We start from the raw sequence: 27566 nt of genomic DNA, 5'->3' as shown, positions 1-27566 counted from the left end.
TGAACACAGAGCCTCTGGGAGCAGGGACAGTGAACATGCATACTAGGTGGTTTTAATTGGCTTTTATGTCCAAGAATGTTTGAGAACCATTACCTAAATTACAGTCAGCCTTAACAAAATCAAAGCAAAATGACAATTTCAATGTCACCACCTGCCATACAATAGTTTTGTCAATTTGATACAAGTCAAGAAGAAAAAGTATAAATATATTTAAAAGAGACAGAGGTCAAAAGAAAAGCCTAAGAGATTAAATATATAAACACACTCACCTGTTTCAGTTGTTTTATGAAAAAAGGGTGAACTCCAGGACTGCCAGTACCTTTTACCTGTTTCTTGGCATCTCACTTGAAATATATACTTAGTGTTTGGTTCCAAGTAGAATTCTGACTGTTGCTCATATGTAAAATTGGTGTCAAATTCTTTAACCTAAAATGAATGAATAACAACAATGAAACAATACAGTGTGCTTTTAAAACAAATAATTATTCCATTTAGGCAGACATGTATGGAACACCTATTATGTTCCAGGCACGCTTCTAGGCCCTGGGAAAACAAAGAAGAATAGGGCACTTTATATAAAACATGACCATAAATAATCAAAGACATGAGGTCTAAACTTACAAATCATTTTCTGGGGCACTATGACCTGCTATAAAACATAATGAAAAATGACCCCCCTAACAACCTGGTTCAGCTGGGAGAGAGAAACCAAGGCATTTACATACCTTCAGTATGTTCTGGTAAGTGGATTGACTGGAAAAAGTGAAGCATGATTGAAAGGTAACCATAAAATGTGTCTAGAAATGCATTTAGGCAATAACTAGGAGGAAAGAGTTACCAAACACTCATGAAAGAGGGAGTTGAAAATGTCAAGGTTTAAAAAAGAAAGAAAGAAAGAGAGAAAGAAAGAGAGAAAGCCAGCAAGCTACCAACCTTCCTGAGAGATTCTTCTATGAAAACCCAATCTTAACATAAATCTTTAAAACCTTTAATGTACTGAAAATGTAAAATTCATGAAAATATCTGCTTGGGATCTGTCATGCTTCATATAAAGTATCATTCAGACTTTCTATAAGCTGTGTCTCTACTCTTGGCCCTTGGAATTTACTGCTGTGTGAATATGATTGGCGGAACATTTGGGGGTCTCCTGGGATCCAGGAAAGATTTTACTTGTAGCAAAAGTTTCACTTTCAAATGCACTCTGCTTCTATTTGTTTCTCTTGGAAGGGAGTTGTTATTCTCTAGTATGTCTCTTGCCATTACATTTATAGATAAGTCCCTGTAAAGTAGAGACATACACTAAAACACAGCCAGAATTCTGAAATGGAAGAATTTTACAGAACTGTTAAGAGACTTGTTTCTGCCATGAGGCAGAGGCAAGCCAGGTGACTGCTTCGAGTCTTGTAAGCACAAGATGATGCCTCAAGATATTTTCATAGGCTAAAACAAACACTGAGAGAGGTAGACCTAATTGAGTGCCTATGTAGAGGGTTTGATCTCAAGTGCAAGAAATAGGACTTTATTTCTTATAGCAGTTCATTTCTATTTAGGGCCTCAATTCTGAAAGTGGGGAGCATGCAAACTTGACCTTTATCAATGTAAGGTACCTCTTAGGGTTACATTAAATTTCTGGGAGCATTGTTGGGTGGAGGGAAGGAGAGTCTCCAACCTATTCAGCTCTCTAATACCCACTCCCTCCAACTCCCTACCTGGGACAAGGCCGTGGGTGAAGGGGCCCTTTTTGGTGACCGACTACTGTCTAAACTCTTTTGGTTCCTCTTCCTAACTCCCTCCTCCCTCCAACTTCCTTGTTTTGCTGCCCAGTAAATCTTTACCTAGTGTTTGGTGGGAGAGGGAGTGGGGTGATGATTGAGAAACTTAGTTCTGACTAATCACATGTTCTTCTAAGTCTTCTGCCTTATAGCAGCATTTACACTTTTTTTTAAAGAAATTGTTTGTTTGTTTGTTTAGTGCATATGCTGGCACACACGAGTGCATGTGAGCAAGGGAGGGGCAGAGAGAGAGGAAGAGAGAATCCCAGGCAGGCTACACACTGTCAGTGCAGAGTTCGATACAGGGCTCGAACTCACAACTGTGAGATCATGACCTGAGCTGAAATCAAAAGAGTCCCACACTCAACCCACTGAGCCATCCAGGTGCCCCACATTTACACTTTTGAAATTCAAGGTCAAGGGTTTGACCTTTTGCTATCTGTCTACTGTTCTATTAGCCTTCCCTGGAAAAGAATGAATGCTTGGTTTTATGGGCTCCATGAGCTAAGAATGGTTTTTACATTTTTAAATGGTTATAAGAAAATCCAAAGAATATTTTGTTATGCATGGAAATTACATGAAATTCAAATTTCAGTGTCCAAAATTAAAGTTTTATCATGTCCATTCATTTGTATATTGTGTATGGCTGCTTTCACACTACAAATGCAAAGCTGAGTAGTTGGGTCAGAGACCTTATGGCCTGCAAAGCCCGAAATGTTTACTGTCTGGCCCTTGAATAAAAGTTTGCCACTTTCTGTGCTGATAGTGCTCTTAAAAACATGGTGAATGTTTCTGACACTCACTGAATTTTTTGTAAGAAGCTTAGCAAGCACCAACCCCACAAAGTGGCACAGTACAAGAAGGGCAAGAATTCTCTGATGCCCAGGGGAAGCAGTGTTATGACAGGAAGTAAAGTGGCTATGCTATGGTGGGCAGGTAGAGCCGATTTTGGGGGAAAAGGCTAAAAACTACAAAGAAGGTTGTGCTGAGACTTGAATGTGTTGATCCCAACAGCAGATCTAAGACAGTTCTGGCTATCAAGAGATGCAAGCATTTTGAACGAGGAGGGGATAATAAGAGAAAGGGACAAGTAATCCCGTCCTTTGTTTCACATTTTGTCTTATTATGAAGACAGTAAAATCTTGAGGTTACGTTAAAAAAAATAACAATACCCTAGTCTAGCTTAATTAGAGAAATGAGTCACTATTAATCCATTTACTTGAACTTATAGCAAAGACCTCCCTGCCTTACTGTCACTATTGTTGGGCACCTACTAAAGGCAAACAATATTAATAGCTAATGTTTCAAAATGTTATCTACATGAATTACACATTGTAAAAATCAATGGAGGTACAAGAAATTATTATGGAACATCCTGCCTTCCAGGGGCTTGTAGTTAAAGGACAGGGAAATAGAGGTGTAAACAGGTAAATAGATATACAACATGGTAATGCTCCTGAGATAGAGTACACAGAAGTGGGCAAGGATTGCTGACGAAGGTTGTGAGCTCAATTTATAACACAAGTTTGAGGTGCCAAAGAGATAGTCCATGAAGATAACCAATAAATAGATAAATATTCTCCACATGGTGTTAGCCTTGTAGGATCACCTGAAGGATTGGCTAGTTCCCTTTGATACTTCATAGTCTAAATAACTTAGCTAAAAGGGGATGAAAAGCAACCTCAGTTCTCTAATTTTGATTTTTCAGGGGGTCTTCTTTTGCTCTACCAAACTTGTTGCATGGTTTTCCTGGAAGTTAAGATGAAAAGTAGCAACAGCCAGCATTTACTGAACTTGAACTCTATTCCAGGATCTAGGCTAGCTTCTTACACTGATCATCCCCACAACCATATGAGGTAGGGGCTTGTCTTATTCCTACTTTAGGTATGGGAATAATGAGGCACAGAGAAGATAAGGAACTTGCCCAAGGTTGCATAACTAGAGAGTGGCAGAACCAGGCTTTGAATTCTAGAGCCTGTGCTCTTAGTCACATGGCTTTCCTGCATAGCTACCTGTCACTTTGAAATAAAGAACCTCCTGGGGCACCTGGGTGGCTCAGTTGGTTGAGTGTCCGACTTCAGCTCAGGTCATGATCTCACAGTCCATGAGTTTGAGCCCCGCATTGGGCTCTGTGCTGACAGCTCAGACCCTGGAGCCTGCTTTGGATTCTGTGTCTCCCTCTCTCTCTGCTCCTCCCCTGCTCATGTTCTGTCTCTCTCTGTCTCAAAAATAAATAAAAACATTAAAAAAAGTTTTTTAAAGAAATAAAGAACCTCCTTCAAGTAATATCTCCTGGAGGCAGAGGTGAGGTGGAAGATCAAATCTGTATTCCTTTGTATCTCCTCCTCTTCTTGCCTCTGACTTCCTATCACCCTACAAAGAGGCAAAGACACACTTTATGCATGATCCAGATAAATTGATGATATAGCAAAAGTTGAGAATAAAAGCCTTATTCTGGCTTTTTCTGACTGGACTTGGGTCATCTGGATAGAAATGGTAATTCACCTTTTTCTGTGTGAGTGGTTATATTCAGAGGGAGCATGATAGAAGGGATAGGATACAGGCTTTGGATAGAAAGCTGTTCTTTCATTTTTCAAATATTTTTTGGGTGCCCAAAGTGATACAGAGTCTAAAAGAGTCCTAGCAGTTTAAGTTTGAAAAACCTGGCTTGACGTCTTTCGAGTTCTACATCCTTATTTCTATAACGGAGCAGATATTTACCTAACCCAAAGGATGGTTATGAAGGTTATATAAGATAACAAATATTCTTTCAGCTCCTTCATTTCCGCCTGCTTCTGAGTTACCAAGTCTCACAATGGTAGAGTAGCACCAGCAGGGGGAGCAGAGAACAAGAATTTCAACCAGAAAACACTTGGTTTCTGAAAATCTATTCAGAGATATTGATGGTAGAATTACTTTCTATTTTCTAAACCTTCTTCTAGCCTATAATCTCTCCTAATTATGCCAAATAAAGGAGTTTTGTATTATCAGTATCATCCTATGACCAGGACACTAAACAAAGGGCACCAGGTGTCCTATTGGAATAAAATCCTATTGACTCAAAATCTAAGACTAATCTAAGGATTTCATTTGGGTTTTCAAATTTACCTAAATTCCACATTTGCAAAAGGATTGACTGTGGAGTTGTGTTTTGTTTGTATCCTGCTTGTCCCAGGCTTTAAGCATAGGGTTGCTATGTACACAAATGTCACAGTTATTCAACAAGTCCAGCAGGATCTTCACTTGGTAATTGACCAAATGATGCACAGATTCACATGTAAGTGTAATCTAAACAATTGTAAAGTTCAGATCACATTTCTGACTTAAATGAACAGGGGTAAATAAACAAGTTGGTGTCATGAATTTATTTTAGAGAACAGTCTAGTATGTCATAAAATCAGTATAGTTTTACCCTCATCTTCTTGACACTCTTTAAACACATTGCTCTACAGCAAAGCTGATATTCAGGATAATGAAACAATAGGAGGCTTTGGAGTCATGCTAATCACCAAATACATATCATTTACTCCCTGACAGCAGATAAATTCATGCATGGTACATAACTCTTAATTATGCAAAGCCAGAGACTCTATGCCTTAATTATTTTGACTAAATGAAGTTTGTTGTACTTGAAAATATGAAATGGCATTTCTTTTCAAATACACCAAAATTGGAACTTTTCCCTCAGTCATACTAGTGTTCTCTCATTGTTCAAATTACTGAGTTTTTATTATAATGTTCACAGGTGCTATCATGTCATGTGATTTCATTAACAAACCTTGTACCTATGCCTCTCCTAAGTCAGTTGGTAACTTACCATTGGTATTTAAGGATGGTTAGTTTGTTTAGATATTCACTTTTTACCTTAGGCTCACATAAGACTGAGGCCTATTGTAGTAACAAATCTTCCATTTAGAGTTGCATTTTTTCATTTAAAAGGAGACACCCATAAATCTGAAGTTTTTCTTTTTCCACAGTTGTTTTTCCACCCTAGATGCTTATTAAATTTCAGCATGGAAACCTTACATTTTATATTCATCATCACTGATGTAAATTTTACTCCAGGAGGCACTGAATTACAAGGAGCCAAACAGATGCATCTCTCTTAGTTGGACATTTGTCTATTTAGCAACTTATAAAAGGTAAGAGGACATTTTCAGGAAACATCTCTCCATTCTGAAACCATATGGTAACAAATATTAAAACTAGAGTGGTTTGAGGGGTGTCAGTGGGTAGAACACATGACTGTTAATCTTGGGGCCATGAGTTCAAGCCCATATTGGGCATAGGGATTACTTTTAAAAAACCCAACAAACTATAGTGGTTTGAATATCAAACAGATAAAAACATGTAAAGTAGATCATCATAAGTCCATTGTGGGTTAGCTTTTCTTTCATTACATGCTAAAGTACAGTGAAAGTTAGCTTACCTTCCAAGTTTGGTTTGTTTTAGACTTATATCTCATTTCACAGGAAACCTTTTCTATTGTTGTTTGACTATTCCAGTGAATCACAGTCTTGGGTACTGTCGTATTTATGTCCTCAGCCCTGGAAATGATGGATGCAGAAGGTATCACTAGAAAAAATAATAATAAATAAAAACCCAGCAGTTTAAAACTTGCCTAGGGAGAAATCATAATCTTTATATCCATATATAGACATGTTAAAACTCAAAGTACTAAAAAAACAATGTCATGATCTAATTAATAAGTAATGATATTTTTCTTTTTTAACCTATTATGTAAGAGAAAACTGCTGCTGTTAAGTGAAATTCTATTTAACCTGTTTTCCATTTCTTTTAAATGGGACTTTTGTAGTCCACCTTTCCTCCACCCCCTATTCCCTTATAATCCTAAACTAGTGAAATTCCAAAGCCTGGCCTTATTAACAAAAAGAGTAAAAAAGAGATAAAGAAGGTATCTCTTTCTTCCTGCATGTATTTAGGGGAAAATGAAGTTTTGCATTCTAAATTTAGATCAGGGGAATCTGATTTGATAAGACATTAAATCGATACCTTTCACAATAATATTTTTATTATCTTAATTAAATCTATTGGTAATTTATTTTGTTCTCTATTAAAATAAATCCATACTTGAAACTATGATTTGAACAAAGCAAGTCTCACAAGACTCTAAGACTTTACCAATTATTGTCATGTTCTGTGATAATAACTTCCAAAAGGAAACTGACATTTTGATGGATTATCTTACTAGTTGTTTTGTTGTACTAAGAGTAGTGGTGTAACTGGAATCTCTGTATTTCTAAACTGTATTAATTCTTATATGCTTGCTGTGTCTGAACAGAATAAAATCATTGGTACTTCTCATTTCTCCTATATGCACAACAGAACAATGAAAACCTATGACTTTGTTAGACGAATTATTTAACAAAGAACTGAATAGCCTTGTATGTGTGTTTTTAAGGACCATTACTGTAGTTTAATACTCTCTATGATTAGTTTCCTTTTCATTTATCCTAGGCGTATAAAGTATTCTTTGGGAATATCACTGTTTTATTATTAATGATTTATTATCTAAAATTATATACCCAGATGTATGATTTATAGAGAAATATAAAAATTAAATATTTGATGTTTAGTAGGACAGTCTTATAATCCTTGGGCTAAAGCTAGCATAGGAAAGAAGTAGTAGCAAAATGAGTCTAATTAAAGATTTTATCATCTGAATTTCACAGTTGATTTCCTTTTGCTAGTGTAAGCTTCTTGTAATAAGTATCAGTATTCACAGGTTCTGTAGTCAGGGAAATGATTCCCAGGGCTCTGAGACCACTTGGGACCATTTAAAGCACTCTCAGGCTAAATCACCCGCCCACTCTTATCTCCCATCTCTGAGTCTGGCCTGTCATTAGTTTAGTAGCACAAGCATTCGGAGACCCTTCTGCAGAAAGAAATACTCTGGGGAGGAAGAAAAAGTCTTTAGTCCTATGAGAAATGTAAATAGAACAGCAAGTCAGATTTAAGATAGTCTTAGTGATGCGGAAGCATAACGCAAGCTGAGGGCAAAGCACAAGCTAACAACAACCCTCCCCCTCCCCCCAAGGTAGGATATGTATGATATTCCTCAGGCACTGTTGGCTGCCTAAGAACAAAGGAAAGGACAGCAAACAAGTGGTTAAATTGGTAGTCTCCATCAGTTTACAAATATCTTAGTAAATTACAAAAAGGCAATCTTATCAATAGCCTAATCTCCAGGAACTCCCTACCATTTTAATGATAATGCTTTGGTAGAGGGAAAAATAACCCTAGCTTGACAGTAGCTAGGCCTCCAGTCATCTGAGTCCTTAGCACTTGGAAATCCCTTTTAGAAACTTCCTCGTGACTTTATCTCCCCCAACTCCACAGTATATAAGCAGTCACTCTTTACAACCCCAGTGCAGCTCTTTGTGCCCACAGGTCTCATCCCTGTGCTTTAATAAAGATCAACTTTTTGCACCAAAGACGTCTTCAAGAATCTTTTCTTGGCCATCAGCTGCGAATCTCCACACTCCAAAACCCCATCATTAGCACAGAGCAGGTCAATGCGATAGAGGGCTAAACCTTTAGGTTTGAATGATCTCATATTTTTTCAAATAAACCTGTTATATAATAAGTACTTGAATATGTACTTTGGTACACCACTCAAAGTTGAATGTTTGCTCTCATTGCTTAGGTTTCAAACATTCCCATCAGATCTTACATTTTTAAAAACTGTCAAATCCATCTACATGCCATGTGTTTAGTTTCAACTTATATTGAAATAACCAGATTTGTAGTTGTTTAGTATCTTTCCAACAACATATATTTACCTATACAAGAATTAATTTTCAGAATGGTTATTTTATTTTCAAAAAGGTAAAAAATTTACCTATGTGAGAATTAATGTTAAAATGGCAGCCAGGGAGTGCCTGGGTGGCTCAGTTGGTTAAGTGTCCGACTCTTGATTTCGGGGATCAAGCCCTGTGTCGGTCTCTGTGCTCACAGTGCAGAACCTGCTTGGGATTCTCTCTCCACCCCCCCCCCCCCGCTGCCCCTCCCCTGCTCATACACATTCTCTAAAAATAAATAAATAAATTTTAAAAAATGGCAGCCAGAAGGCACTGCACTTTCTGTACTGGCATTTATTTCTCTACAGGAGAAGCTGAAGTATCCCTCTCACATGTCACTTTGGCACAGTGTTACTGCACTATTAACTCTGCCTTTCAGCACAGCCTCCCTAACTTAATTAAAGCCCAACCCCATAGCTGTTATGTGAAAATTGTTCTCAGGAGAGCCCTCTGTCCTCAGTTTCATAGAAAGTTTCATTTATCTAACTTGCAGTGCCTTATTCTTAAAGTGTCACAAGTGAGTATAGCTCATCCATTAATTATCTGGTGGCTTTGTTGGGTGGAGCCTCCTACACAGTCAACCTGTATTTTCTACCTGATTTTTAAGAGTCTGTTTTGAGATTTTTTTTTTTTTTTAAAGGGGGCAGAATAGCAATCCCAAACAAGAGGCTCCCTGGTTCACAGTGTGGGAATTCGATTTGGAGGTGGCTGCCAGATGCGATTTTCCCTTTATGGGAGGTGAGGCGGTGATTAACTACTGCAAGTCAGCGAGATGAAATCTGGCTCTCCTCCTTACTAGTTATGTGAACTTGAGAAAATTGTTTTATCTCTTTCTTCATCTGTAAAATGGGCACAGTAGTACCAGGTATGATTGTTTCCAGAATTAAGTGTGATTTGCATGTTAATTGTCTGGAACATTGTAGGCATTTAATAAATGGATGTGAAGATAATAAGATCATCAGCTCACAGTGATAACAATAACTGTAATACTACTGATAATTTAGTTCTAAAAAATGATATTGCCAAAATGATACAATACATGATAGCCTTTAAACATCATTAATCCACTGAGGGGAACCTGTTTTAAGAAAAGAGCATATTACAAAAAAAAGGGGGGGAGCATATTATGGCAGCCTACCTCAAACTATAAATTTACAAAAATGTGTACATCGTGGTCAAGAGAACTATAACTCCACGAATATGTAATACAGTGGAATACATCACCATCATCAGCAGTGTTTGTTTTCAAATCCAATATTCAGAGCATTAAGGACAGACTTTTAGACCAATCCTGTTAGTTGGGATAGTTAAGTTTAGTTGAGACAGGAGTTGAGAAGTTGATATATTAGTTCCAGTAAAAGACCCCAGTGATCCCCAAAGAATATCCATGTTGTACCCCAAGAGAAGATGTCACATCCCCCAGATCATTAATCAGCAGGAAAGTTGTCTGACACATAACAATGTGCATTTAAATGAAGACTGAAGATAGAAGTTGAGGATATTGGAATTAGAGCTCCCTAGCTCCATAGTCTCAAATTTTGATGCCGCCTAGCGTTGGTTCCCTCAAATAGAAACCATAATCTCTTCTACAAAATAGGGTTGTTATGAGGGTTAAATAAGGTAATTTATGTAAAAGTAGTTAGCACTGAAAAAAAGTGCTCCATAAATGTTAGCTTACTGAAAGCATCCTTAATAAAAACAGAAATAACTGGCATTAGGATGTCCAAATAGAGGGTGATTCACTTGGTGCTCTTTGGCTAAATTTTGACTTCAGGACTGGGATGTAGCTGTAAAAAGCTCAGGGGCAATTACTTTTTGGACTTTATCTTAAGGAAATGCAAAAAACTACTTTGAAAATATTTATCCAAAAGGTTGTTCATGGCAGTAAAGTTTATAATGGTGAAAATTTGAAAACAACCTAAATCTCTAACAATAAGGGACTAAAGACATACATTAAAAATAATATCGTAGATTAAATCAAGAGAATGTTTATTTTATAAGTTTTAAAAAGCAAGGCCTAAAATATCTGAAGCAAAAAATGCTAACATTTGTAAAATCTGGCTGGTAAATATAGAGATGTTTACATAATTCACCATTTTTTATGTTTTTTTTTTAAACTTAAAAACCTATAACTTCCAAATAGTGTATACAGCAGAATTCTTTAGTATGTTGTACTCACAACATAAGACTCATCACAGTTTATTATAATCCTTGTTTGTTTCCATCTTCCCTGATAGATTGTAAGATACTTAAGGCAGTGGATACCTTGCTTATCTTATTCTCCCTAGCTCTTAAAACAATGCTTGAATATAAGAAGTTTTCAATAAATATGTGTAAAACCACATGCACCAATGTAGAAATGAGACTGGAAGGATATACAACAAAATGGTAGCAGTACTTATCTTTGTGTTGTGTTGGGTTGGTTCATTATGAGTAATTCTTGTTTTCCATATCATGATCTGCAGGAACTTCAGGGGAACACCTTTCACATCTCGACTTCATTTGACTAGGTCAACACAAATTAGCTGTTTATTCATAAAGACATACTACTTCTCATTCTTTACCTATATCATCCAGATTAATTTGCAGTTGTTTTGACTTCTCTGTGCCCAATGCATTTGCAGCTTGGACCCAAACCAAATATTTCCTGCCACCTTGCAATGAATCAGTGGAGATGTTAATATAACTTGACGAAAGATATTGTTGCTCTTCTTCTGTCTCTAAACTTAAAAAAAAAAAAAAGATTATGATAACTGGTTATGTTGGTTTGAATTAGTTACTCCTCAATTTTTTGATGCTACTTTTTTAGCCTGCTTTCAGAATACATTTACTTAAAAATCAATTAAAATTGATTTCATTTTGAAAAATTTTTAAAAATAGATTCAAGGCTACCCAGGGCCACACTGTGACTCTCATGGATATTAAGCCCTTTTGCCTTCATGGACCCATTCTTCCATCAAGAAAAAAAAAAGCGCATATATATGTGTGGATATGTGTATCTTTATAGAGATACATATATATGTTCATGTAGATTATGGTTTACAACTGTCAATATAAAAGCAAATATATTAACGTTACATATTAAAACATTTTCTTTGACCTAAGGTTTATTTTTTTTCTTCTGATATTAAATGAAATTAAACATTTACATGGACTCCTGAAAGTATCATGAGCCCTGGGCACTGTGCCTACTGTGCCTTCTGCACAAGTCGACTCTGGACAGAGCTTGAAATAAATGAACACCCTCTAGGAGGGAGCATTGCATAGGAGATCAGTAATGGGGCTTTGAGTCAGACATTTCTACCAGATCTAGAGTAAGGGGTAAGAATGGCATGAAGGGTCAAGATAGGATTAAGATCTGGATGGGGTAGGGAAAGACCAGACTTCCAGGCAGAAAAAACCCCAGCATGTTCCAAAACAAATAAATGAAATGGTGTGTCATTTTCCAGAAAGTTCAGCAAGTTCATACTCTGGAGCATGAATTTGCAAGCAGTAACTTGAAGTAGAGCAGACCAGATCAGAAAGACTTCCTGTGGATTTTGAAAACAGAACTGACTGGATCTGGTGGCCCATCACTTAACTATAAAGGAGGTCATTTGCTGCTAAAAGGGATGGAGAAGATAGAGGGTAGAACTGAATTTGGAGAGATAGAGGTTTTTTTGTTTTTTGTTTTTTTCAATTTTTATATGAGAGAAAGAGAGCAAGTGCAAGCAGGGGAGAGGGCAGAGGAGGGGAGAGAGAGAATCTTAAGCAGGCTCTACGCTCAGCATGGAGTCCAATGTGGGACTTAACCCCACAACCCTGGAATCATGACCTGAGCCAAAATCAAGAGTTGGACGCTTAACCAAACTGAGCCACTCAGGTGCCCCAAGAGATAGAGCTATTGAATCATCACTTCAAATTATGTTTATCTAAGTTTTTATAATTGAATGTGTGACAGTCTCTAATCAGCCAATTTAATAAAAAAGTTAAATTTCACTAAGGTGAAATTTCAAATATTATTTGTTAAGGCTAAAATTCTAAATTTTATTAATCTTCACTGGCTTTTGTCAGCAAGTTTGAGCCTCTTTTTTATATCTGTTAAAACTTTCCGGGGCTCCTAGCTGGTGCAGGCAGTAGAGCATGCCACTCTTAATCTGGGGGTCATGAGTTGGAGCTCCATGTTGGGCAGACAGATTACTTAATCAGTTAAAAATTTCTACTCCACTATATTTTTAGGGGGTAAGGGTTGGGGGTAGTGGTGGGGGGAGTACTGAAAAATGTTTATTCCTTTCTTTTCTTGTTTCTGTGAGGAGAGACTGTCCTTAAACCTCCCTGGTTCTATCTCGTCCCTCCCTTGCTCACTCATCCCTCTTGAAGGTGAGCATGATTCTACTCGTGAAGAACTGGCCACATGCATCTCAGTCCCTTCCTCTCTCTTGTTTTCCCTTGGGAGTCATAAGACCACAGAAATGACCTTTATTGGTCTTCTCTGATAAGCTGTAAGATTTAGAGGAGTTGGTCTCCAAGTGGGGATGTGCAGCTGTCTAATACCAGCTGTGATTGAGGGCAAGAGCAGTAAGTCTGGGAAGACCAATGTTAGAAAGTTTACTATTGCTACATACCAAAACCATGCTCTCCATTAACAAGCTTCATTTGTAATAAATATTATAAAATATTTTAAACATTTAAAGTTATTTAAATATTTAAATATATATTTTAAAATATTTAAACATAACTATTATTATATTTCTATTTTCACCTGCTGGCTTTTTGGTTTCTCTCAGTTGGTTTAGAACTCATGAGGAAAATCTGCAGAGATAAACATTGAGCCACCTGAGACACTTACACACCATTATCTATAGCTGGATCTATTCATAACATGAAAGTGTTTTCACTAGACTTCACTAAGTTTACATTTTTTGAACCCTGAACTACCAATTCCTTTTATGTCCTTTTCTTAAGCTTCTCAGTTGTATTTTCTACATCTCTGGCAGCTACATCCAAGTTACCATTTCCACTTGTTCTTTAAGCCTTTTCTTATGCCTTTAGTTTTCCCATGAAACTACTCTTCTTTTTTTTTTTCTTTTTTCTTTTTTAAAGAGAGAGAGAGAAAGAGAGTGCAAGTGGGAGAGGGATAGAGAGAGAGGGAGAAAGAATTCCAAGCAGTCTCCATGCCTAGCGCAGAGCCCATCCTGGGGCTCAATCTTACTACCAGTAGATCATAACCTAAGCCAAAATCAAGAGTTGGAGGCTCAACTGACTGATCCACCCAGGCACCCTGAAACTACTCTTCTAAAATGGCATCCTTTCCAAGGTGAAGTCCTGAATCCTCTTTGTAGCCTCTGTCCCTCTTGATTACTTATAATTCTTAACTTCCCTTGGCTACCTGGAGTCTGTCTTCTGGGTGAGAGAGCCTACCTACATCTTTTTCTTACACCTGCTTAGTGACATCTTTTCTCCTCCAACCCTCCACTTGGATTGCTCTCCATACTCCTCTAACCCCACCACAGGGAGGGTCAACTCTTGACCCTCTTGGTGCTTGCCTTTTCCCTCAGCTCACTCACCTTGGTTTCTATTACTATTTCATGTGCACAGCTACTGAATATCTGCAGTCTCACTGGGAGATGCATTTGGATATCTGCCTAAGACAGAACTATAGCATATGTATAACTGAATTATCTTTCCATGCACATCAGCACTTTTTGCTGGTATCTTCATTGTTGTCAACAGCAGGTTGCCTTTCTGATGTCCTCAGTTTGCCGTTTTTAACAACTTTTTCTCTGTTACCCTTCAACCAAAGAAGGTGAAGCATTTATTTAACTATTCCTTTCTTATTTAAAATGTTTATTTATTTTTGAGGGAGAAAGAGTGCACAAGCAGGAGAGGGGTGGTGGGGTGGGGGTGGGGGGGCTGACAGAGGATCCAAAGCAGACTCCTCGCTGACAGCAGAGAGCCCGATGTGGGGATCGAACTTACAAACTGAGAGATCATGACTTGAGGTGAAATCGGATGCTTAACCTACTGAGCCACCCAAGTGCCCCAGTTTTCTTATTTTATCTTTTGTTCCTGTTTTGATAGCTGTGGCCATGGTTTAGGCTTTATCTCTATTATCTGTTTGGTATTACTTGTAGATTCCTACATTAATTTTATTGCATTGTGGAACCTAACTTAATATAGATCTACTACTTTGGAGGGAAATAACCTTGGAATTTGAATACAGGTGAAAAGACAAGTATCCTATATTCTTAGATTTAACAAATAGAAATGCTTCACAAATTTGTATGTCATCCTTGATTAGGGGTCATGTTCATCTTCTGTGCACTATTCCAATTATAGTATTTGTGTTGCTGAGGCAAGCACTGCTTGGTTTCTTTAATACCATCAACTTTTTTCCGTCCTGGGAGGCTGACTTGATAGGATTTGTGGGGAAGGAAGAGTTTAAAACTCACAATCATTTCATCCCTATAGGCTGCACTTAATGTCCTATTACCATTGTGTGTCTATTCAACATCTCCCGAATTTCTCCCAGCCAAGATTATAACTTGCCAGCCACTATGATCTGTTAGAATCCAGAGTGGCATGCTTGCTGAGACACAGAACTCCAGGGAGGAAAAGAGGAACCAGCCTCACACTACCAAGCAATAAATACATTTATGAATCAAAATAATACAAAAATTATAGAATATCTATATTTTAAACCTATCACTACCAGAGCAGGATAATCTCAGCAGGCAGTCAAAGAATCTCTCTAAGGCTGACAGGGAAACGTGGGTAGGGGTGACCGGTCTCCATAGCATGCAGGTGGCACCAACTACCCTAGTTCAGCCCAGGTTTTTAACCCTCAGTGCATGTTTTCCGGTGCTGCCTCTTTCCTCTCAGCAGCAGGAAAACTACTATGAATGCCACGAGAGGACAAGGACATGTCATAGTGATGAAAAGCAGAGGGCTTGGGTTTTTAAAAAAAAAATCTATAGGTTCAAATCCTGGCTCTGCCCCTTGATAAAATGTGGGAATCGAGCCAGTTACTTAACCTCTATGTACTTCAGTTTACTCATCTGTGCAACAGGAAGAATAACATCGTTATCATGAGTAAAATCAGATAAGTGAGTTGGTGAGATAAGGAAGCATGGAGCAGGTGGTTTCATGCATAATAAAGGGTTTATGAAACAGATAATTATTATTAATTAAAAGGTATTTGTGACATGACTTACACATTCTAAAGAATACAAATGAAACCTTAAAAGTTGTTATATTTCAACAAGTGAAATTTCTTTTATATTACTTGTAGCTGAAATCAAATCATTCCATTAAATTCAGAGGTGTTTACATAGTTCCCTTATATTTCTTCTGAAATAAGGCAGAATATAAATAAATTACAGAGAATTGCTTTTAAGGTATGCCAACCTCATGCTCAGTAAGAATTCAAATGTAAAAATAAGAAAATGGCAACTATGGGTAAGTAGCAAGTAGGGCATCTTTGAATATTTTCCAGTCAGAGAAAACCACATGCATGTCCTTAATTGGTTTGCGGCTAATTCTTTTACCACAAAAATTGAGACCACAGTCAAAATGCAAATACATTCTTAAACCAACATGAACCATAGTTATTAGGTAATTTAATTCTGCTTAAAGTCTACCTTCCTATTAGCACCTAGACCATGAACACTGTTTTAGATGAGGAATCTAGTAATAATGAGTGACTGACTATACTTTGGGACTATTTTTACATAAAACTTATATTACAAAGTTTCTTTTTAATTTCTTATTTCTATTTCTGTTTTTGGTGTGTTTTTATTACATAACAGATTATTTGTTGAAGGGAGTCAGCATGATTTATGTTTCTCTGAAGTTTACTATGCACCTAGCCCTAGTTGTATTTCATAGATTTTCAATAAAAAACATTGCAAATTTATGGTGATAACGGTTAATAGCATTTTCCATTTAGTTAACCACTCATTCAACAAATATTTAATTAATATCCACTATGTTCCAAGTATTACCTTGGACATTGGGACTACAACAATGAACAAAACAGATAAAGTCCTGACCTTCATGGAGCACACATTCTGGGGGAAACAAATGAATATATAATATGTCCTATGGTGATAAATGTTCAGAAGAAAAATAAAGCAAAAAAGGGTTAGGAAGTGCTAGATGCAGGAGTGGGGATTTTTTATTTTAAAAGAAGATGCGGAAGGCCTGTCTGAGAAGGTGATTTTCCTCCTCTCTGGAGGAAGAACTTTCTAGGGATATACAAAGGCCGTAAGGCAGGATCATACTTGTCCAGTTCAAAAACAGCAAGGATGTCAGTGAGGCTTGGTGTACGTAAAGGAGATAGAAAGGGATTAAAGATGAGATCCGAGAGTTCTGGAGGAGGGAGAGATATAGAAGGTACTGTAAGGTCACAAAGAGCCTCTGGAGGACTCTGGCTTTGAAATGGGAGGTTTTGAGCAGAGGAGTGACATGATCTGAGGTGCATGTGAAAAGGCTACTTGTGAATGAGTCTAGGAGGGCAAAGGTGGAGGCTAGGGCACCAGTTAGGAAGTTCTTATACTAAGTCAGATGAGGGATGATATGGCTTGGCCTGGGGTTGCAAACTGGGTAGTAAGAAGAAGTCAAATCCTATAGGTTTGGCTGATTAATTTTGTTAAGGGCATGGTAGGGAGTAATCTAGGATAACTCCAGTGATTTGGGCCCAAATAAAATAAAGAGGGAGTTGCCATTTACTGAGAAGGGGAATGCAAGTACGGAGAAAGGAAACTGGCAGTGTTTGGGTTTTGAAAATATTAGCTTTGAGATACCTTTTGGATGTCTAAGAGGAAGTGCTGAATAAGATATTAGATATATGGTAACTGCAGACAGGGGAGATATCTGGACTCAAACTAGATAAATTAGGGAGTTTTACACTATAAATTTGTGTTATATCTTTTAGGTAATGAGTGTAGATACAAATAATAGATGCTAGGAATAAAACTCTAGGGGCTTGTTACTTCACTGGAAATGAAGACACATCAGCAAGAGACTGAGAGAAAGCATCCAGGAAGGTAGGAGGAAAATCAAAAGGGAGTAGTATCCTCCAAGCTAAAAGAAGGAAGCGAAAAGCTATTAAATGCTCCTCATAAGGAAGATAAGGACTGAGAATAAACCATTTGATTTGGCAATGGGGAAGTCATTAGTGACACTGTTAAGACCTGTCTCAATGGAAAGTGAAAACTTGACTAAACTAGCTTAAAGAAAGGATGAGAGAGAAAGAGACAGAAAGTGCATACAACTCTTGGGGTGCTTGGGTGGCTCAGTTGGTTAAGTGGTCAACTCTTGGTTTTTGCTCAGGTCATGATCTTGTCATTCCATAGGTTCAAGCCTCGCATCAGGCTGTGTGCTGACAGTGGGGAACCTGCTTTGGATTCTCTCTCTGCCCCTCCTGCACTTTCTGTCTCAAAATAATAAATAAATAAACTTAAAAAAGAGTACAGACAACTCTTGAGAAGTTTGGCCATAAAGAGGAGCAGAAAAATAGAGTAGTGGAGGGGAAAGACCAAGGGAAAGTTATATTTTTCAAGAGGGCAGACGCTGCAAGCCGATGGAATGATCCAGTAAAGATAGAAAAGGTAAGATGCAGAAGAAAGAGAGGAACATTGTGGGAGCAATGTCCTTCAGGAGGCAGGAGGGGTAAGATCTAGCCCAAGAGGTGGAGAGTTGGCCTCAGGGAAACAGTAGTTCATGCACAGTAGTAAAAAGGAAGACCAAGTATATGGATAGGGAGGTCAATGCGTCAGTAGATGGGGGAACTTATCATATTTCTCATTGCTTCTATTTTCTCAATGAAGTAGAAAGCAGGTCATCGACAGAGCACAAGGAGAGAGAAAGCATTCTGGAGGCCAGAAATGAGACAAAAAGTAATGAAATAATTACCTGGCTTAGTGGAGCAGTGACTGGGCCAGTGAAATGTGGTAGGATACTGGGTAGCTGTCAGGGCTCAGTTGAGATTAGTGGTCATGAATATATAGTCATATCAGTCAGTAAGTTTGCATTTGTCCCCAGCCACAATTAGCTTTGCTAGTACAGATACAGAATTGGTGAGGAAATGGATTTAAAAATATGACTGCTTATTGAGTCCTAAAAGAATGACAGAAATGTAATATCACAGCCTTAAAAATATTTGGAATCGTACCTAAGACCTCTTTCTGGTTATTAAGAATATGCATATGGAGAAGAAGAGGTGGCAAAAACAGGCAGGCCTTATGAATTGACAGAATAAGCAATTGATCTTAGGGGGTCTACAATGATATCTTATCTAAAAATAATTGCCCTACTAGTCTTTCATAGTGCCTGAAAATTCCATCATTTGTGTTATTCTAGTGAGATCATGAGCTTGTCATGCACAGAGATGGTGCCTATCTACAAAAACTCTCTAGAGTTTAACATAGTAACAAGAAGAAGCAAAATGCTAAATAAATCTTTGCTAGATTGACTTGAATGGAATAAAATGAGGGGCCATGATGAATTCTTTTTCATTCAACAAGTATTTATTGAGTAGAAGACATTGCAAGGACACTGCAAGAGTTTCCAAGATAAAGAACATATTTACATGAAGCTGTTGAGGGCAATAGACAATAGTAGGTAGACGTTTATTACCAGAGTTTCTTCTTTTTTGGTTTTTCCTACCGCCACTTATTGATAAACAGCAAACCACAGCACAGGAGGGTATGTGAATGGAAGCCCGATGGCCCCTAGGCTGCCATACAGGGAATGTCACTTTTCTGCCACTAGTGGAACAAGTCCGTGGGCTGAAGTGAAATGCCTCTTCTGTAAATGTGGTCTTACTGGAATACAGAACCACATGAGTTGGAAGTGAAACCTTGCAAATGCTGATCTCTACCTACCTGCCAAAATGGAAAATACCCTAAGAACCCAGGATCTAGTATAACCTTTTTAAACTACCTCAATCACAAACTGATTATAAGTCAACTTTTTCCTGGGGGCTAGGGGGAAGGCAGTTTTGATAGAAAAATTAACTTTCTCTTCTGTATTTTTTTTTCAACTCATTGGTGTGTTTTTAATTGTGAGATAGGATAAATGTTTATTTCCTTTTCCTGTTTGTGCTTATAGGAGCTCATTCTTTGATTTTGCTAGAGGAGAACATTCATTTTTATGCTAATCCTTCACATTTTTATGTTCTTTTTAAACTATGAAACAATTCTATTAATCTAGACTCAGCCAATTCAGAATTTGGGTTAGGTTTGTCTGCGTTTGGCTGTAATTTATTGTTGGATTTCAGAAAAGGCGAAAAAAGTTTTTCTAAAATGTAAGACTTTGTATTAGTATTATTTAACTTGACTGTGATGGGAGAATGCAGGAAATGTCTATGTCTACGTATCAGAATAACCACTCAGTGACTATCACCTGAGCAGTTACAATGCGCCAGGCCCCATTCTAGACTCAAGTGATATAGCAGTGAACAAAATAAGCAAAAATTCTTGCCCATTTTGAGATTACATTTCTAGTTTGAATGAATGAGTGAGTTTCCTACTGACACATGCACAAGAGCTAAAAAATTAGTCTTTCAGAGCACATTTAACAGCTTTTTTCTAGATATTCATCTGTCTAAAATGACTGTTACCTGAAAATGAGTAAAATTATTGTTTATAATACCTTGTAAATGATCATTTTTTAAGTTTATTTATTTTGAGAGAGAGAGAGAGAGAGAGAGAAAGCCCATGAGTGTGTGCAAGTGCAAGTAGGGTAGAGGCAGAGAGGGAGAAAGAGAGAATCCCAAGCAGGCTCCACATTGTCAGCGCAGAGCCCGGCTCAATCTCACAAACCATGAAATCATGACCTGAGCTGGAATCAAGTCAGACACTTAACTGACTGAGACACCCAGGCACCCCAATGATCTTTTTTTTTAAGTTTATTTATTTACTTTGAGAGAAAGAGGGAGCAAGCAGGGGAGGGGCAGAGAGAGAATCTCAAGCAGACTCCATGCTGACAGCATGGAGCCTAATGTGGGGCTCAAACTCACAAACCGTGAGATCATGACCTGAGACAGATGCTTAACTGACTGAGCCAACCAGTGCCCAGCCCCTACCCCACCAATGACCATTTCTTAATGGACTTATATTAATTAGTCTCCTCACCCAAATAAATCAGGTTTTAATTTTAAAACAAATCAAACAAGACTAGTATGTCAGCCTTGAGTGTCACCTTAATACTCTGCCTTTTTGTTGTTTCTAAGTGCTTCCTTTTTGCAAGTCTTTTTTTATAGTTTGTGTTCTTATAAATTTTGTAACACCCAGTATACTATTGCTTATCCTCATTTCACAGGAAAGTAAGGCTCAGCCAAGCTAAATAACTTTTCTAAGATCACACAGCTAGCAATTATGGCAGATATTGTTAGATGACAGTACTAAATTCTATCAACAATGTCTTTCTCCTAGGTTCCCATCCAGATAGAGTAGACATGTAACTCAGTCCTGGCCAATGAGATCCAAGTGGAAGTCTATAGGTGGAGACGTTCTTTTTCCTTCACCACTTTTCCTGCCTGGGATTTGGATGTGAAGCCTAGGGGTGCAGCTTCTGAGAGTAAAGCCTACACATTAAAACTTATAGAGGAAAAAGTTGGAAAAAGCCTTTGGGATATCATTGAAGTAATCATGCCAACTCTGTCATACCTACCACTATGGCTTGATATAAATAAAGCCCCATATGTTTAAGTCACTGCAGTTAGATTTTCTGATATTTGCATCATAAAAGACACCTTACTGATAAATCTTAGAACTGGAAATCAAAAGTAAAACTCGAAAGCCCCTGTTCTTTCCAGTGGATAGCTCTAAAAGCATGATCTTTAATAAATCTATTTTTAATATTTTCATGGCGACTTGAGTATTGAGAACAATCTCAATACTCATAATTACTAGGTATTTCTCACTTTGTAAGGTAGATGTGTTTCTCAGAAAAAGCCATGTGTAAATAATTTCAATATATATCACTGAATGTATTAATAGATTTTAAAAGAAATCTATAATAATCAAAATATTTGGAGAACATTTTTATGAGACTAACTAGGAAATTAGGTGGTGGTTGGCAAGTTTTTTTCAACAAATATATCTTCTCAAATTGTGGTATGCCTGTTCCAAATTTACAATGCAATTTTATTGTCAAGAACCTGAGAGGGCAAGTAAGTGGGACTTAAATGAATTAAGCCATATCCACTAGGTTGGCAATAAGCAATACAAAAATAATAAGGGTTGACAAGAATGTGGAGAAATTGGAACCCTCATACACTCCCAGAGTGAATGTAAAATAGTGCAGTTGTTTTAGAAAATAGTATGCAGTTCCTCAAAAGGTTAAACAGAGTTAACATATGACCTCTCAATTCTATTCCTAAGTGTATGCTCAAGAGAAATGAAAACTTAGGTCTACACACAATCTTGTACATGAATATCATGGAAGCATTACTCATAATAACCAAAAAGCAGGAATAACCCAAATGTCCATCAACCAATGAATGGATAAAGTCAATGTGATATATTCATATACGGAACATTATTTGGTCCTAAAAAGGAATGAAGTGCTTATACATGCTACACCACGGATGAATGTTGAAAGGTTTATGCTAAGTGGAAGAGCCAGTCATGGAAGGACCATGTATTGTATGACTCCTTTTATATGAAGTGTCCAAAGTAGGCAAATCCCCAGAGGATCCCTCGGGATGGGAAAGTTGAGGGAAATAGAGTGACTGCTAATGGATACGCGGTTTCCTTTTGGCATAAGAAAATGTTCTGAAATTGTGGTGATGGTCGCATAACTCTGTGAATATACTAAAATCATAGAATGCTTATGCTTAAATAAGGTGGCTCAGTGTTTCCATCATCCTTTTGATACATTGCCTCTGTCTAACCCCTGCTCAGAATGACAGGTGTGAGTGTCTTGCCTGTGGCATGGAGCCCATTATTCCAGACTTAGCAATGTATTCGTAAAATCTGCCTGGTTTTTACACAGAATTTCTTGAATGAAGAAATGCTGCTTTTTATGTTTTACTTAATTAAAATTATTCTGAGTATGTTACACGTGGAGAGAGAGAAGATTGGAAGATTATTCTGTTCTATTGTGATGAGACCTGGTTATCATCTCTCAAATATGCCCTGTGATCTGGTTCCGACACCACTTCAGCAGTGGTAGTCAAGGCAGCCCAAGTTCAAATCCCACCTCTCCCTCTCTGGAGCTGTGTGGCTCTGGACGCATTGCCTAACCCCACTGAGGCTCAGTTACTTTGTCTACAAAAACTGGAAAAATAATCATATTTACCTCACAAGGTTGTGTAAGATACTAAATGAAGTAGCACATGTAAAGTTTTGACCCAGTACTTAGCAAATAGTAAAGGTCCCATAAATGCTTTTTATTTTATTTTTTTAAAAAAATTTTAATGTTTGTTCTTAAGAGAGAGAGAGAGAGCACAAGCAGGGGAGGGGCAGAGAGAGAGAGAGAGACAGAATCTGAAGAAGGCTCTAGGCTCTGAGTTGTCAGCACAGAGCCTGATGCGGGGCTCAAACTTGTGAACCATGAGATCATGACCTGAGCTGAAGTTGGACGCTTAACTGACTGAGCCACCCAGGCGCTCCCCCAATAAATGCTTTTTAAAAAATAAGTAGTTTTTTTGAGAGTTACAAACAGACAAAAAAAAAGTTTACTTCAAATACACCACTGAAGGCATTCTTTAAAAAAAAGAATAAAATGGGAAACATGATGGGTGACTAACTTAACCCTGTTTGCCCATACCTTTTTAAAAATTAATTTCATTTTCATCTTTAACAATCGCAGAGTATTCAAAAACAGACTAGCATACATGGATATAGTTTAAATGTAACAAAGAAAGATTTCAGCTGTGTACATTGGGAAGGGGAAAGGGATTTTTTCATATCAACCTTTTCCTATTTTGCAATTTCTGAATAAGCATTCAAATTTAATTTAGTACGAAGTAGTACAACTTTTATGATCAACAATTTATCTTTAAGCATAAAAACTTAAGAGGTTTGGCTGCATGGTCACCTTGGCTCCCGAAATCTGGCTATTGTTAAGCATGTAACAAGAGCATTTCCTCAAAGCCCTCCTGGACTGCAGATAGAAAATTAGCACTTTCACTCAGTTATTACTTCAGTTTTAAAACTCAAAGTCCCATGTCCTGGAGACTCCCTTAGTCTCGGGCAAACCAGAAAAGAGGGTTGGCCTGTACAGGCACCAAATTTAAGATTTGGGGATCATTATTAATAACTAGTAGCGTCCATGAATTTAGTGCTAATGGTGGACCTGGCTCTGTGCTGCACGCTTTAAGAGCCAAATTCCACTTAAATAATTAGAATAAACCTGTGCATTAGGCTCTATTTTTTAGATCCATTTTAAAGATAAAGAAAGGCAATTTGGAGAGGTTGAGCAAGTTGCCTAAACCCTAGAATGAGGATAGAGCTGGGGTTGAAGCAAAGATCCTTTTAAAACTATTCTGTGCTATATCAGCATCAGGTCCCTGACCCCAGGTACGTACCAATGAATTAAAGGGCAGAAAGATTATAGAACGCATTGTCCCACAGAGTGAAAATATTAATGGCCCAAAAAGGGTTCAGGTAGCTTCACTGATGATAATTAGGGAATTGGGGATAATCAGCATACATTTAATGCTTAAGGCTCATTTTTTGGATCCCTGCTGGAGGCAGAACATTGGAATGGAATGGAATTGCTCATGTTAAACTGTTGAAGGAACCTACCTCTTCACATACACCACATACATTGTGTCTATGTAGGTGGGCTTCCCAGAATTCCAGGTACAAGTCATGTTGCCTGAATATTCATAAATGACACAGGTTACCTTGTCAGGAACATCTGGTGGATCTGCAACAAAATGTATCACTTAGGAACCACCATACAAACATAAAGTTCTTTATAAAGTAGCTAGCTGATAAACTTCCCATTTTATTTAAGAAACCAGCCCAACTGGCATTCAATACTTCCCTCATTCCATCCCTACCACCTCACCTAACATCCTACTTTGCCATCAAACATTGCTACTCTCCTTTGTGTACTATATTCTCCACTCTTCTGGGGATACTAATATGATCAAGTTTCTCCTATCAAAAAAAAATAATAATAACTCCTCAAATTCTCTCTCCTCAGCTACCACTATCTCCTTTTTTTAACAGCTAAACTAAGGGTCCTATATTATACTGGTCTTTTACTTCATCTCCCATTTGCTCTCGAACCCCAGACAATCAAGATTCAGACCCACAATTCCACCAAAACCACTGTTGTGAAGGTCATTAATGACTTTCTAATTAACAAATTCCGAAATATCTGTGCAATCACCATTGAACTTGACTTCTGCAGCATTTGCTGTTTTGGTCCCTTTCCCCTTGAAACCTTTGCCTTTGGCTCTTGTGAAAGGATCCCAAAAAAGTGTTTTTTCTTTCACCCCATCAGACTGTTTCCTCTTCTGGCACCTATTCCACTACTCACTTTAAAAGTTTAGTGTTTATACATACAATGGACTATTACTCAGCCTCAAAAAGGAAGGGAACTCTGATACATGCTACAACATGGATGGAAGTAGAATGATGGTTGCCAGGGTGGGGGATGGGGAAAATGAGAGTTGCTTAATGGGCACAGAGTTTCAGTTTTGCAAGATGAAAATAGTTCTGGAAATGAAAGGTAGTGACGGAAAATGATGGTGATTGCAGAACAGTGTGAATGTACTTCATGCCTCAGAACTATACACTTAAGAATAGTTAAAAAAATATATTTCATATTATGTATATTTTACCACAATAAAAAATGACTAAACGTTTTTTGGGGGGCTCCTGGGTGGCTCAGTCCATTGAGTGTCTGTCTATTGATTTCGGTTCAGGTCATGATCCCAGGGTTGTGGAATCAAGTACTACGTCAGGCTCTGTGCTGAGTGCTGAATCTGGAGGCTGCTTAAGTTTCTGTCTCTCTCCTGGAATGCCTGGGTGGCTCAGTGGGTTAAGCATCTGACTTTGGCTCAGGTCATGATCTTGCGGTTCATGTATTTAAGACCCATATCAGGCTCTGTGCTGACAGTTCAGAGCCTGGAGCCTGCTTCCAAATCTGTGTCTCCCTCTCTCTCTGCCCCTCCCCCACTCACACTCTGTATCTCTCTCTATCAAAAATAAATAAACACTTAAAAAAAAAAAGATTCTGTCTCCCTCTGCCCATCTCACCCACTCATGTGCTCTTTCTCTAAAATAATTAAAATTTTTTTGGTATTCACAGAATTCTATTTCAACATTCTCTTTCTCCCTCCCTGCATCCCCTTTAGCTCTTTTTCTAAGTGACCATAATATGGAGAACATTGTTTAGTTTTTATCTGTTAGCTTCTTTACCTTTTGAGAACTGAAATCTTGCTCACTCCCAACTTCATCCCCACTCCACTCCTGCCTCAAGGGCTGTTACTCACTAGGCTTTACCTACAAGTGTATCCTTGACCTAGGCTGACTAAAGAGTATTTCCCTTTGGAATGAACACATGATTTAAGATGAACCAATCAGCATTCTCCAAGGGGCTTTTTGGAGAGCCATTGTAAGAGGTATTTTCTTACCCCTAGAAATTGCTGTCTCTGAGTAACATGTGAGCCATGAGCTGCTGGTGGCCATCTTGGATTTAAGAATGAAGACAACATAGGGGTGTCTGGGAGGCTCAGTCAGTTAAGTGACAGGCTCTTGATCTCACAGTTTGTGAATTCAAACCCCTGCATCAGGCTCTGCACTGACAGCACAGGGCCTGCTTAGGATTCTCTCTCTCTCTCTCTCTCTCTCTCTCTTTCTCTCTCTCCCTGCCTCCCTCCCTCTCAAAAATAAATAAAAATTAGGAGAAAAACAATCTTAAAAAAAAAAAAAGAATTAAGACAACACGGGGGAAAAAAACCCATGAAGAGATAGGAAAAGATGAGAATTCCAATGACATTATTGGAGCCCTAATGGTCTCTGAAGTCTATGAAACCCCAACAACTATAGAATGACATCTGCAATTTTCAGTTACATCATCCAATAAATGACCAAGGTCAAGATCAAAAAAAGAAGTATGGAAATATGGAGTGTTTATCATGTAGTCACTTTTCAGGTGTGGCTCTCTCGGCTTGTCTCTACACTCACAATACTGCTTGCAAAACTTGACTACTCAGCAAATGACAAGAAAAATGGAAGAATGGGGGCTCAGGAAGAATAAAAATATGGACATCTATGAACCTGAAGTTATAGCCAAATATTTATCTTACATACAAATATATACTTACACTTCACCTGCACATCATCTACTAAGAATATTACTTGTAAAATCAAAAAATAAATATATGAAAAAGTTTTCCTCATTACAAATTGAAACAATAATAGATATCATTTAGACCTATAAAATTGGCAAGGATTTTGAAAAAATGGTAATCCACAGTGTTGGAATGGACTTCAGGGAAATCCTCTAACACTCCTGTTGGTGGGAGTACAAACTGGTACAACCTTTATGGAGAGCACTTTACATATTACTATCTTTAAAAGCAAGAGCAATATCTTGCAACCCAGCAATTTTACATCTAGGCATGCATCCTTAATGAAATGTTCAAAGATACACAAAAATATTTGGCCAAAAGTGTGTGCCTCTTAAAGTATTGTTTATAATAATGAATAAGTTGGAGACAACCTAATACCCCAAAATAGGGTTAAATAAACTATAATAAACTCCTAAAATACATCCAAAAACAAAGTTGTAGAAGATAGTTTAAATATCTGGCCTCTGGAAAGCACTAGAAATATGTTTAAGTAAATTCTGGCCATATGATAAAGTGAAAAATGCAGGCTATGAAACACTGTCGTGAGAGAGACATAAAGGCATAGACAGAGAGAGAGGGGTTGGGAGAAGGAGACAGAGGAGGAGAGAAAGGGGGAGAGATGGGAAGAGACAGACTGAAGCTTGAAAGATCTATTTCAAATTATTAAAGAGG

General features: G+C 37.8%; 1 protein-coding gene, 1 non-coding gene and 1 pseudogene across 2 annotated transcripts in view; 1 reads left to right on the top strand and 2 right to left on the bottom strand.

Moving 5' to 3' along the window:
* IL23R (interleukin 23 receptor) overlaps positions 1 to 27566 on the bottom strand; it is a 57250-nt gene that overhangs the window by 21321 nt on the left and 8363 nt on the right. Inside the window, exons 4-7 of the mRNA XM_042952913.1 lie at positions 24331 to 24454; positions 11158 to 11318; positions 6202 to 6347; positions 270 to 426 (exon numbers count right to left, since the gene is read on the bottom strand). Of these exons, the coding sequence (XP_042808847.1) occupies positions 270 to 426; positions 6202 to 6347; positions 11158 to 11318; positions 24331 to 24454 (588 nt within the window). The remainder of the gene's footprint in view (positions 1 to 269; positions 427 to 6201; positions 6348 to 11157; positions 11319 to 24330; positions 24455 to 27566) is intronic.
* Positions 2552 to 2901, top strand: LOC122227753 (annotated as a pseudogene).
* Positions 14829 to 14935, bottom strand: LOC122229000. Its single transcript, XR_006206874.1, has one exon. It is a non-coding gene; the product is annotated as a U6 spliceosomal RNA (small nuclear RNA).

The sequence above is a fragment of the Panthera leo genome, chromosome C1 (genome assembly GCF_018350215.1).
Source record: "Panthera leo isolate Ple1 chromosome C1, P.leo_Ple1_pat1.1, whole genome shotgun sequence".
In the NCBI taxonomy this organism is placed as follows: Eukaryota; Metazoa; Chordata; class Mammalia; order Carnivora; family Felidae; genus Panthera; species Panthera leo.
This window is presented reverse-complemented; position numbering and strand designations above follow the sequence as displayed.